This window comes from Euprymna scolopes, chromosome 38 (assembly GCF_053919585.1).
Source record: "Euprymna scolopes isolate OS-2025 chromosome 38, ASM5391958v1, whole genome shotgun sequence".
NCBI classification, from domain to species: domain Eukaryota; kingdom Metazoa; phylum Mollusca; class Cephalopoda; order Sepiida; family Sepiolidae; genus Euprymna; species Euprymna scolopes.
In genome coordinates, this window is record NC_136519.1 from 24,262,017 (window position 1) to 24,276,376 (window position 14,360).

Consider the following 14,360-nt stretch of genomic DNA (forward strand, 5'->3'; position numbering starts at 1 on the left):
CCCTGTTTCGCAGTCAACTCTAAAAACTGTCCAACCGTTATCACTACCAGCTCCCATCCATTGCAACTAGCAACTCGCTGTCAACTAACTGTCTTCTCTGCATCGGTATCTGAAGTCCCCCCCACTCCCGGCCACCCAGAAGCTGCCCTCCCCTTGTAGTGTGTAGGCTTGTTTTGTCATTGTCAAATCTGTAGGCTTGTATTGTCATTGTCAAATCTGTAGGCTTGTTTTGTCATTGTCAAATCTGTAGGCTTGTATTGTCACTGTCAAATCTGTAGGCTTCTATTGTCATTGTCAAATTTAAAAGGCTCGATCTAAAAATACCTATAGATTCATCGTTTGCTACTTCCTATTTCATCATACATTTGTATGACACTTTCTATCTATTGTTCCCCCCCCCCCTCAGAACTTAGTGACTCATGGGTCACCTTCATAGTATCACACATTTACCGGTGTAAAAAAATTTTTAGAGTCACAATTTTTTTTTATGGATAATAGCTCCAGACAAGGCATGAAACCATTTGATGTAAAGAGCTAATAATAATAATAATAATAAAGAAGGTAGAATTGTTTCAAGATAAACCAGACCCCATCACCAGTGTTCAATTCCATAAAGTAAGCACTTCAAGAGACCGAGACAGAAATAAGGAGTTAGAAGTCTGGCTGGCAAAAGAGTCTACCCCTAAACTAATGTAGCCATTATGCTTGAACAAAATAGATAAATCAGACTCGGCTGTTTTTTTTTTCTGTTTTAGCAAAACGCATTTATTACCTTTACTTTCCTAACTGTTAATTTGTCTGCCATGATTTAACAACCCTCTGCCATCGCAACACCAGCTTAAAAGTCTCTCCCCACCACCATGCGATCACACATCCATCTCAGCCAACTTGTGTTTTTCTTTCCCTTCGACCATGTGGTGCATTTTTCTCCCTGCTCTTTTCTATTTTCCTCTCACACAAGCCCACGCACACTTACTTATTTGCATATATGCTTTTTCGGCTGCTGCTGCTGCTAATATTCTCGCAAGCCAGCTATCTTACAGCTCCTGCTGATATTTTCCCACGTGCTCATACGCACTTTATTACGCGATCAGAGACTGGCGTTTTTATTCTGACACCATCACCAGATTCTTAGGTTGAGATTTTCTTCATTCCTCGAGAGCGCAACGAGAGCAACATACTGTTAAATAATAGTAATGAAAGCTAGAAAATTTATTTAAAATGATTGAAGAAGCAGTAGGAGCAAGATATCGTTTTCTTATGCTGTTTAATGTTAATGAAAAAAAGAAACTTTTTTTGGTGCTTGTGCTTTATGATTCATTTGTTTAAAATAAATGCATTTCGGGGGGGGGAGCACTATTATGTACCTATTTACAATGCCTCCCCACGGGACAGAGTTAGACACAAGGATCGTTTTTTTTTTAATGTGGAGAAAAGGTACAAAAATAAAAAAATTGTCTCAGTCGTGAAGGACTGCTCCTCTACCAAAAGAGAACAAGAAATGAAAGTGCAGCATCTGAAGAACAGATACCACACTTTGATTTTGGCCAAAAGGCCAAATTACATGTCGAAATTAGTAAATATTCTAAAAATTATTAAACATGATAAAGTAGGTAGATGATCTATAATATAAAAGCGAAAAAAGTGTGTGTTTGTGTGTGCATTTTTTTTTAATGTCCGCCAAAGGGGGGCGCTCAGAGGGATCACTAAATTTTACAACTTTTTATATACTGTCTAGATTATAATATGTCCGATTTACGAAACGAGGTCGTCTGAATCTTTTATTATGTTACAAAATTCGCGCTGTGATTTCATTTTCTCTACTACTACTACTACTACTACTACTATGGCGTGATGTTTGACCTAGAAAACCACACGTTCACGTTCGTTTAACCACCTGCTTTTTTTAAACGTTTAATTTCACCCTTCCTCACTTCTCTGCCTGCATAGCGTCGTGGTAAGTTGTCAGGTTCTTCGCCTCAAGGCTTTGGGCTCGAGTGTACTTCCCTACAAAATTTTTCTTTTTTTTCTTTTACACCCGGGCAACGCCGGGCACCCCGCTAGTTACAAATAAAAATAAAATTTGTCGAATTATAGAGTTTCATCATCTCATTTGCCTTTTATTTATGACTAGTGGAGGTACCCGGCATTGCCCGGGTGTTCTGAGGTGTGTGTGCTCTTAAATCAAAAAGAAACACGGGGAGGGGGGGGGATAAAAAGTTTTGGTAATTAGGTAGAATCGAACCTGAAGCCCTGAGACGAAGTAGGAAAATAAAATGTGAAAAAAACATGGCACGTTAACTGCTCGGCCAGCAAGAATAAGTTACTGAAAGAAGTTTGAATTTATTTAATTAAGAAGAGAATTGACAGGTGCCCGCACTAAATGACCTCAAGTGGAAGTCGTAGAGTTAACATTTTGTGCGAGTGTTACGATGACGATGGCGTAAGCAATAGCTATTCAGCAGTGAACATTTTCTGCGGGACAGTTTTTAATGAGATAAATAACCCGGTTTGTTTGTTTTTACCTAACTTTGGGGAAAACCAGCTCTCCCGTTTATTAGGGGAGTGTCTCGTCTTGAAATGAAAGCAACCGTCTGATATAATGACAGTAAGCTGACATTGACCAAATGTTACATCGCTTTCTAGAGACCACTGGCCGTGGTCCGGGGATTCGAATCAAGGTTTGCTTTTTTTATACCGAAAAACGAAAGCAATATGCGGCGATCCCAAAATGTTGAATATTTAACGTTTCAAAGTCGGGCAAATTAAATAGATGGGCGACCCCTGTTGTTAAGTTGGAGATATTATGATTTCGATGTGATATAAAAAGTTTTACAAATGAGCAATGGCCTCAAGAAGCCGCCAAAAAAATCTTTTTGCGGGCATACACAAAAAGCAAACATACATACATAATCACATTTTCGCTTTTATATATATAGACTAGCAGAGGTACCCGGGTGTAGAGAGGTGATGTAGTAAGGATATTGAGCAGCCGTAGGCAACCCAGGTGGAAGGAGGTGTGAAAAAAAAGTAGTAGGCAGGCAGGCTCGAACCTGTAACGTGAAGGAGGAAAAGAAGGTAAAAAAAGCCAACTGTTTAGAGCCCACGCCCACCGTGGCATACGATGTCGCCAGCGTTCGAAATAAGCTTAGTCATTGCAAAGTATATGATGACTTTGCAAAAATGTCAATGCAAAAACTGACCCCCTCCTTGTAAAAAAGGGCTCAGTTGATGGTCAAAGAATTAATGTTTTTGGCCAATTTTTGGATATTTGTCATCTGAAGGATTGACATTTAAAACGATACCAATTTTGTCAGTTATCGCCGTGTGTGTCGAAAGTTTTTGGCAGACATACAAACACACACATTTTCCTTTTATATAATAAACTAGCAGGGGTACCCGGCGATGTCAATCAAAAAGTTGACTTGCTCGCAAGTGCAGAAATGAACGTTGGCTGAAGGCCATGTTGGGGAAACCAAGCTCCCCCCAAAAAAGGGGGAACTCTGAAATGAATAGCAATTGTCCGATATGAAGGGTTTTCCCCACATTAATCAAAGCTAATTGCTTTCAAGACGTCCCGGTACAAAAGGTCACTGATGGCTTTGCTTTTGATTAGTTTTGGTTTTATATGAACACATGACAGAATGGAATTTTGTAAAAGTCACTCAAATAAAAGATATAAACGATCTCCGTTCGCAAATCATAGATATTACAATCTTGGGAGTATATAAAAAGTTCTAAAATATAGTACCCCCCCCCATGAGAACCCCAGCAAAAAAAGCCTTTGCTGGACATACAAAAATGCGTGCAGCCATTTTGCCTTTTATATATATACTAGCGGGAGGGGGGCCGGCATTGCCCGAGTGTTTGGAGGTGTGCAGTCGGGCGGGGGTGGTGGGTGTTAATGAAAACCTAAGAATAAGCGAAGTAAAAAAAGAAAACAGAAAAATGAACGTTAAAACTTAAGCGGGGGGGGGGGGGGGTAATCAAAACATCGAAAAAAAAAACTAACGTAAGGCAAACGAATGATGTTAAATGTAAAAATCGAAAAAACAAAAACAAAAAAGAAAACAGAAAAACGAACGTTAAAACTAAAAACAAAAAAAAAAAAAACATGTGAAAAATGGCTTAAATAAGTTTGTTTCGGTATTAAAATTTAAAAAATCGGTGGGTACCCGGGTGTTTTCAGGTGTGTGTGGTCGGTCGGGGTAGGGGTGTTAGTGAAAATCTAAGAATAAGCGAAGTAAAAAAAAAAAAAATAGAAAAACGAACGTTACGTGAAAAATGGCTTAAATAACACTGCTTCAATATTAAAATTTTAAAAAATCGAAAAAATTTTTTAAAAATCTTACACCACGATTCGAACCCAAAACATTTAGATAATGAACCAACATGAAATTCTCTGAAATATTTAAACTAAATCAGGTCATGACGTCGTCTGACGCATGCGTAGAACTGATCTTGTCATGAGAGGATGGTTTTTGCTAACCACCCCCCTGTAGAAAATTGTTGATTTCAGGGTGAAAAAATTAACGTTTTTGGCCAATTTTTCGATATTTGTCGTCCGGAGGGTGGAACTTCAATATGATACCAAGTTTGTTAATTTTTGTTCTGTCTGTCGAAAGTTTTTAGCGGACACACAAACACACATACATACATACACACATTTTCGTTTTTATATTTATAGACTAGCGAGGGGTACTCGGCATTGTCCGGGTGTTTGGAGGTGTGTGTGGAAACTCCGGGGGTGGGGGTGAGTTAAAAAAAAAAAGTAAGTATGAGGATTGAACCCGAACCATTGAGGCAAGTTGTAAATTAAAGTGTGAAAAACAAAAAAAACGTGGGACGTTAACAATTGCCCCACCGTGAGATGCTAACAGAAACACGTTTGAATTTATTTAATTACTTGGATTTGGCAGGTGCCCGTTTTAATGAGTTAATGAGGTCAATTTTGACTGCGGGATAGTATTTCATTTACTGCGGAACGCTTTTTTTTAATTCTTATTTTCCCAAGATGTTATAGGAAAAAGACTAACCCACATGCGGCGAGCGACAAATGTTGAATATTTATCTTCCCGAAATCGAGCAAATTAAATAGACAGGCGAGCTTCGTTGTTAACTGGGAGATATTACGATTTATATGTGATATAAAAAGTTTTAAAAAGTTGTGAACCGACCGACCGCTTCTCTGAAAAAAGCCTTTTGTAGACATACAGAAAAAGCGAACACACATACATACATTTTCGCTTTTATATTTATAGATATATATATATATAGATTACATTCTTCTTCCTCCATCACTTGCCGTCTCATTCTCCTTATTAATTCTTATTTATTTGCAGACTGTTATTCTCATCTTTTATAATTGTTGTTTCTCAACGTTTTGGCTAACTCTTCCTCTGGCCTTCGTCAAGTAGTTAACCGCAATGTGATAGAAATGCTGAATCTCTTAATTGCATCCTCAGTAATTACTGCCTTCCATAGTTGTTGTCGTCTCATCACATTTTGGCCAACTAATCCTCTGGTCGGTTTTGGGTGCTATCTTCAGACAATGTCCACCCGGAACTGCAACGTCTTTATCCACTGCGCCTCTCAAACAGATAAATAAAGAATCCTAATAACTAAATAATAGAAATTCGCCTTCTTCCACCACTTCTCGTCTGATTCATCTTTTTTATTTATCATGACATTCTCCTTCTGTCGCCACTTTTCGTCTCATTAACTTTTATTCCACTTCCCCCCTCTTTCTATTCTCCTTTTTTTGGTTTCGCTCATCCTATCTCTTGCTATTTTAAACATTAAAGATTAGCAGAATTTTAACATTATATAAATTAGAATTCTCACCCCAAAGATTGGGTTGTTTAAAAATATATAATAACTAGCATTTCAGCCTGGCGTTGCCCGGGTGTTTGGAGGTGTATGTTGAGCAAAAAAAAAAAAAAAAAAGCGGTCAATTTTTTTAACTTTGACCCCTATTATGACCCCTTAAAATTTATTGTTTTGGATTCAAATCAAGCTATTAAGTTAGATCCATGTCCAAGGAACCTATATCTAAAATTTCAAGTGTTTAGACCTAAAATTGTCGGAGGAGTTTGGTAGAGTTCTCAAATCGTTGAACCAAATTTCAGGCCGAAAACCGATCACAAAGATTTTCCCAAATCTCAATACCCTGTACATCAAAGTTCGAGTCTGTAGACTGAAAATTGACAGAGTTATTGTGTAGGGAAATGTACACAGATAGACAGACAGACAGACACACACACACACTTTCACTTTTATAGATATATAGATATAGATAATAACAATGAGGCATTTTTTTATGGTGAAGTTATTGTAATGGATCATTAATCCTTTTTGGAAAAATAGAAATAAATGATGGTCGAGACTGATCTTTTTACTGGTTATTTCACCCAGATGTAGGGGAGGGCACCACTCCTTTTGTTGCATTGATCCACTTACTCTTCATACTCACCTTATAGTGCTGAGTGTTTAGCAAGGAGATGTTACGTATCTTTTATTTTTTGTTTTTAGTCTTTCAATCTGACTAAGGATTGAACCCCTGTTTCCAAGAACATCATGTCAAATTAGTCGATAAATAATTCAATTTTTTGAAAATGAATAAAACACTATTCCACTGGCCTACTTCTCGGCCGACTACAGCATGGTAGCCTTCAAATCCAATATAAAACAAGTTCTTGTTGAGTCATCCCCTTAAATAATCCAAATTCTACCCAATCTACATTATTGATAAGTACTACACTACCATCTTACATTCATTAACTCGAGTGGCCTTCATGCCTTGATATGTGGTGATTACCTTGTAAAAAAAAATGCATAAATATGAAGTAAAAATGTAAACAATCAATAATTTTTTTTTTTTCCAATCAAAATATAAGCCTTGCTTGTTAGTAAAAGCATCCAAAGAGTAGATAAGTCGGATTTATGTGGATTAGTCATAAAGGAGGATTTGATTAAGCCATAATCATTATCATCGCATACTTATGCAGACCAGGTATTTTTAGATGCGTCCAAAACTATCATTAAGAGGCTGCGTTTCATATTATTTGAGTTCTTCGGACTTCTGTTATTATCTTGAATGTTAATTTTATAATATTTCAGTCAATGTAACTTATTATCTTGAATGTTATTATCTTGAATGTTAATTTTATAATATTTCAGTCAATGTAACTTATTATCTTGAATGTTAATATCTTGAATGTTATTATCTTGAATGTTAATTTTATAATATTTCAGTCAATGTAACTTATTATCTTGAATGTTATTATCTTGAATGTTAATTTTATAATATTTCAGTCAATGTAACTTATTATCTTGAATGTTATTATCTTGAATGTTAATTTTATAATATTTCAGTCAATGTAACTTATTATCTTGAATGTTAATATCTTGAATGTTATTATCTTGAATGTTAATTTTATAATATTTCAGTCAATGTAACTTATTATCTTGAATGTTATTATCTTGAATGTTAATTTTATAATATTTCAGTCAATATAACTTATTATCTTGAATGTTAATTTCATAATATTTCAGTCAATGTAACTTATTATCTTGAATGTTATTATCTTGAATGTTAATTTTATAATATTTCAGTCAATGTAACTTATTATCTTGAATGTTAATTTCATAACATTTCAGTCAATGTAACCTCCGACCTTTTTCAGGTGTATCTTGTCAAACTCAGGAAAGATTTGTGGCATATTGGATAAAGTACTTGGTAAAATTCAGTTGTAAGTTACACTCTTTTAGAGGTTGGAGGTTCAATCCTTAGTGTGAGAAACACCCGAGAATATAATTGCGAATTGGTTAGGACTTCTACCCAGTCGTAGTTGATGGAACAAAAACATGTTATTCCCATGGATTAAATAAAGGGTTCCGTTTGAACTTCTTTGCAGATTCCAGAGTTCGACAGAAAGATCCCCAAGTTCAACAAGATACACTTGAAGCTCAGCGGTTGTATCGACCGAACGTTTCGAAAATAACACTCAAGATGAAAACTAGTCCGAAGAATCCAAATGGTACTAAAAAAGACTACTTTTGTTCAACCGTCTGTCATCCTTCTGTGTGTGAAATAGCCATTTTTATCAGTAAGCATGCAGATTGATTGGACATATTTAATCTTAGATGCGTCTCAAAACTGGCACAAGATTTTGGGAGGTGGCATCTGTGAAGTGGATAACAGTGTGAACTGACATGCTGGATGTGTCAAGTTCGAATCCTGTCGGTTCCATAGCACAGTTTTAATTATGGATGCTGGCAACCTTCACATGATCCCTCCTGTAAGTTTCTGATCCATCTCAGAAACCAATGCCAACAACAGAATTGAGATAGTGAAAAGTCGTACTTTGCTAATTTATACAAATTTACTGTTGAGGCTTTGTCGGTCTCTCATGCTTCCGTTTATAACAGAATTTTTATCTGTCTGTCACACGCTTTCTTAAAATACATGCTTCGGTTTGAACTAATATTTTCAGTATTCAGTTTTCAATTTTCAGGTTTGAAATAGCATTTTTTATCTGTCTGTCATCGTTCATTTTTAAATAGCATTTTTGGTCTATCTGTCTGTCTGTCACACTTCAGGTCAAAGCAACATTTTTATTTGTCTGTCACATTTCAGTTTGAAATCACATTTTCGTCACAAACCGGCAGATTGAATGGATACATTTTACCTTAGATGATTTCCATGCAACTCTATAAAAGGTTCTATCCATTAATTTCCATTCGAAATCATTTTTTTTATTTGTCTGTCATGCTTCAATTTTTTCGTTAGTCTATCACGCATCCATTAAACGCATAGATTAAATGGACGCACCTTAAGAATATCCTGTCTTGTTTTTGTTTTTTGTTTTTTTTTGTTTTTTTTGTTATTGTTATTTTTTTTAATTTATTTACTTGGGTTTTTGTACGAAACTGACCTACCGTGATTTATTCAAGAATTAACTGTTCCACGGATGCGCTAATGCAACCAAATTTAGCGCAAAAGAATTGACTGTAAAAACGAAATAGTCATGCGCATGAAGTGACACAAAGAAAACATGGAAAGCAAAAAAGAACACAAAAACAAAAAAGACACGAAAAAACACACACACAAGCAAAAACAACAACAACAACAAAAAATCAAAAAGGTGGATACGAGCAGTTGAAACTTTTAATCAAATCATAGATATTAAGTAAGAACTTATAAAACTGTACATACATTCGAACTATACATTGCTTAAATATACAATTTCGATTCTTTTGTAGAATAGGGGCCCCGTAGAAAAAAATGTCACTTTTTTCTGCACGGGTTTTCACACAGATTTTGGATAAAATTAATTGCTGTCGTAAATAGTATTTTTAGTCCTGAAATAAAATTGTAATTTACTTTTCAAAGATTTTTTTAAATTTTAAGTAAAAGTTTTACTCGCTAGAAGCCATGTCAATTATTATTGTTCTGAAATGAAATTATAATTTACTTTTGAAAGGTTTTTACTTTAAAGTTAAATTTTAATCACTGGAAGCCATGTTTAAGTGTTCATCATTATTAGTGCAAAAATAATGTCGTTTTTTGACTTGAACGTCAAAAAACGACATTATTTTTACACCAACAATATTACTAGTTTATACCGATTATTTGAGCAGTGTTGGTGTTGGCATAATACCTGGGTATGCCAAGTGCCATCTTTACATAACTGTTACTGCTGTATAGCTAGTACGAAATAAATGCTAGTGAATTTTTGTGGAAAAAAAATGCTACTAAATATTTGCATAGGAGAGTCGTCGTCATCATATCATATCATATGACTCCAAATATTTTATTGTTGGCATTGGTTTCCCTGATATTATTTTAGTCAGAATTTTTTTCTAGAAAGACATCATGTACTTAGGGGAGGAACCATGTTGTGATTGCCAATATTCTAACTGAAAGTGATTTTTTTTTCTTCAACTGGATTCGAACTTGGAACATCCAGGTCGTCAGTCTGTGTTGTTAACCATTTGACCACCGTCACCTCCCGCATAAGAATAAATGTATTTATGTATTCTTCTAATTAACAGCAACAATAAAAAAAAAAAATTAAAAATTATGTTTTTTGAGCAAAAATAATTTGCTTGGAATTAATCCGGAATAACCTTTATTATACAAAAATAATATAAATGAATAATATTAAAAAAATTATATAAATACATAAATAATATTAAAAAGAAAATAGATAAATATTATTTAAAAAAAATATAAATTATTATATTTTAAAAAAATATGTATAAATAAATAATATTTAAAAATATATATAAACATTTTAAAAAACATAAATAATAATATTTTTAAAAAATAATATTTAAAAAGAATAATATTTAATAAAAATAATATCTAAAAGAAATAAAGAATATTAAAAAATATAAATAAATAATAATATTTAAAAAATATAAATAATATTTAAAAATATAAATAAATAATAATATTAACAAATATATAAATAAATGATATTTAAAAAAATATATAAATAAATATTTAAAATAAATATATAAATAAATAATATATAAAAAAAAAAAACTATAAAAAGAATGTGTGCACAAACCGACGAGCACATTAGAGATCTCAAAGCTGTAACGAGAAGTCACGAGTGGGGAGAGAGTTAAGGATAAATGTCTTTTCTTAACCTGAAAGAGCGAGTTAAAGTTCTTTCCTATTTCTTTGTCTCCTTTGCGACTGAGTCTACAACGTGTTGGGTCCCGAGTGTATGCTAATGCATGTGTAACAGCCTCCAAACAAGGCATATTGCCACCAAGATGTAAGGATGTGGGAGATGGGGGGTACCGTGATTAGGGACCAGATTGTAAGTGGAGAGTTACATTACAAGATCTTTGTTCATATTACATTTAAATTTGTGGATGCTGATACAGGTGAGGAAACAGAGAGTAGGAAGGGATCCAAAGATACATGGTCTGAAGAAAGAAGTTTCTTGAATAGAAAGTTTTTGGGACTTTTGCATTAAATGCAAGTTGGTCGGGAAGTATTTAGATTGGGAGGGAGTAGGTAAACAAGTGTACATTTAATGAATTTAAAAGATGAAGATGGTAGAGACATGGCTGATCAATAGACTTTTCTGTTATTATAATAGTCGTTGGGCATATTTTTTATGCAGCACTAGCAAGGAGACCTGACGTTGCCTGGGATTGAACAAATGTTTCACACCTCCGTACTTTTATTTTCATCAAAATTTGTGAAATTGCCCACCTTTCAATCAAATTGATTGATTGCTCACTCTAGTCAGGGACCCACTGCAGTGGAAGCTTCGCATGACTCCCCACAGTTACTTAGTCCACAATATATTGTAGTCTACATGTCACTGTAGAGAACCTACTGTTGATTTCATAAAATTATTTTTACATTATAGCTTGAATTGAAATTTAAAATGCAAAAGTCAAGTATCGTGGTTCAATTGTGTTCTAAACACAAGCATTCATTCTGAATGTACCTCTGTCTTATCAAAGAGTCTGCTGCTGTATTTTAACGTATATATTTGTGTATACGTCGAATTTCTGGGAGACGATTTTAAGGTTATTTTTGGGGGGTCGACTTATACATAGGTGATGTTTTTGGAAATGTTGTTAAAGAGTGACTCGACGCTCGATCATAACATAGAAAATACCATTTTGTTTGTGTACTAGGTTATATATCGGTAACCCTAGTAATTAATCGCACTCCTTCTGAACCCCACTGAAGTATGTTTGCCAGCATATAAGCACATGCGCGTTTTTTCAGTGGGAGGCTTAATAATAATTGGAATAGATCATGCAATGTTCACTCTCTAGATGTGGCTATAGGCTTGAATTCGATTTGATGTATTTTTTTGTTTTTGTTTCTTTTAGTAGGTTAGAAAATGTAGTGTTTATGATATGTCATTCTCCTCTAAGTTTACTATTAAAAATCCTATAAACGACAATATTAACTATTTATTAACAATTTAACGACAACATTTAATGGCACTTGATACATGCGTTCACATTATTACAGTATATTACGGCTCGTGCACTGTATGTGTTTATGTTATTATGGTACGTGACATAAGTTATGTCTAAAAACAGTAACTGCGCCTGGAAGCTGCAGCATGCCATTGATCAGAATGTCTCATTAGCAACATTTGCGTTTGTTGCATGTAAGTATGCAGTGGGTTGGTTCAATCGAATAGACCACACTTGCATAAATGCATGTATTATCGTTTGCGGATGCCTAGAAACAACCTATATATCTATAAGAGTGAACTTGTCTGTGTGTCTGTGTACATTTCTCTACACAATAACTCTGTCAATTTTAAGTCTACAGACTCGAAATTTGATATACAGGGTACTGAGATTTGGGAAAATCTTTGTAATCCGTTTTCGGCCAGAAATTTGTCTGTTAAGGGGTCAAAGTTCAACGATTTGACCTTTGAGAACTCTACTAAACTCCTCCGACAATTTTGGGTCTAAACACTTGAAATTTTAGACATAGGTTCCCTGGACATGGATCTAACTTAATAACTTTATTTGAGCCCAAAACAATAAATGTTAAGAGGTCATAATAGGGGCCAAAGTTAAAAAAATTGACCGCTTTTTTTTTTTTGCTCAACATGCACCTCCAAATACCCGGGCAATGCCGGGCTGAAATGCTAGTTTATAATATGTCTTACAAAAAACACCAAAAAAACCTGGCATGAAGATGCTTTTCCCTAGAAGTAAACCCTGACCAAATATTCAAAATCACATTTCGTATTCGCTGCCCAAATAAGATGACTAACTCACATTAGCTTTTACAAGGTTTTACAATGGTGCACGTTCTCACAGTGATGTTACCTCAAGTAATAGCATGAAGCTTCATACTCCACCATACTAGATAAATTCTTGAACTGGAATCCAGTAAGACCAAGAGACCAAAACGTAAGATATACTACAACGTATGAAAATGGTTAATATCGGGAGAGGAAAATTATGCTCTCAATTTCTTTACTAACTCAGTGTGTGAGAGATAAAGAACTTAAATGGAACATTCGAATATCTATGTATCTCGTATAGAGTTCAAGTGTTAGCCCCAGGTTGTGGGCCCCTTGATTTCTGAGAACTTCGACTGAAGTAAAATAAAACAAAATAGAGAGTATAAATAATGAAATAATAAATATTTATTGATTTTAAACTACCAGTAAAACTAAAATCTATAGATCCCTCCCCCCACACGGTTTGTTTTTTTTTTGGGGGGGGGGTTCCATTTGAGATAAAATATGTGCATTTATTTTACATGCTTTTATACCAATCGAGAAAAAATAACAACTTTATAGTTGAATATTTAGAGATTTATAAAGAATCGGAATCGGTAACGGTATTGGAATTGGAAATTTAGTACAGAATCAGTAATTGTATCGGAACTGAGGAGTGGGGGAATATTGGAATCGTCCCATCACTACTAAAAGTCCATTTGAAGATTAGGGCTAACAAATAAATGTCAGGATTCCAACATGCATCATCATCAATAGTTTCAATCTAAACTTGAAGGATTTTTCCACCCGAGTTAGTCTCGGCAGACACTCACAAAAGACATATAACCATTTCTTTTCTTTCGATAGGAGAACGGCAGCATTCCATGTCCATGTTTCTGCTCTGTATCAGAGGGAGTTGTGACGACTATTACCATATCCAGATTTAAAGTGCCCTTGGACAAACATTCAAAATAAACGTGGGGGTAAATATATCCTACCTGACTATTTCCATGGCTTGTTGCACTTTATTTTTTTGTCAAATAAATTTGATTTGAAAACTAATAATCATTAATTATGTGTGGTTGACAATGATTCAAACGTTTTTCTTAAAGTTCAAATTTAAAGTCTTTAAAAAAAAATAAATTAGATTTTTTTTACTTTGAGGATTAGCAATACAAATTTACAATCAAAAATTCAATTTTTATCCAAGAATCGTCAAGGAAACCAGGCAAAATATGTGAGATTTTTCAGTGGTGCCCCTATTCTACAAAGGAACCTGATGGCAAAACACAAAGGGATTAAAAAAAAAAAAAAAAGATGAAGAAGAAAAAGAAAACAGTTAATCCTTATTTGATCTGCTAAACCATATTTAATCTAAAGACACCAATAATTAACATAATTAGTAGAGGAGGAGAACATAAATAGGTTTGGAAATGCTGTACATAAATTTGTTGACCCTTCAAGGCAGAGATTCCCAACCTGGGGGCGCTCGCACTCCTTGGGAGTGCAAAACGATATTCCAAGGGGGTGTGAGATAAGATGCTGACTATGTTACTCTTCTGTGTGTGTTTTTTCTTTTGGAGTGTACAAACTTCTTGCTTTCATTTTAGGGTTAAGCGGTCATTATAT

At 34.5% G+C, this 14,360-nt stretch overlaps 1 protein-coding gene across 25 annotated transcripts in view; it reads right to left on the minus strand.

The window, feature by feature from the left end:
* The window catches only part of LOC145263096 (guanine nucleotide exchange factor DBS-like), an 810,829-nt gene that overhangs the window by 13,846 nt on the left and 782,623 nt on the right, over positions 1 to 14,360 (minus strand). For 2 of the 25 annotated variants that reach the window (XM_080120007.1, XM_080120002.1), the window contains exon 29: positions 8,941 to 9,010. The exons of the other annotated variants lie outside the window; for them this stretch is intronic. In XM_080120007.1, the coding sequence (XP_079976133.1) occupies positions 8,958 to 9,010 (53 nt within the window). In that variant the 3' untranslated portion in view covers positions 8,941 to 8,957. The remainder of the gene's footprint in view (positions 1 to 8,940; positions 9,011 to 14,360) is intronic. 25 annotated transcript variants of the gene reach the window in all.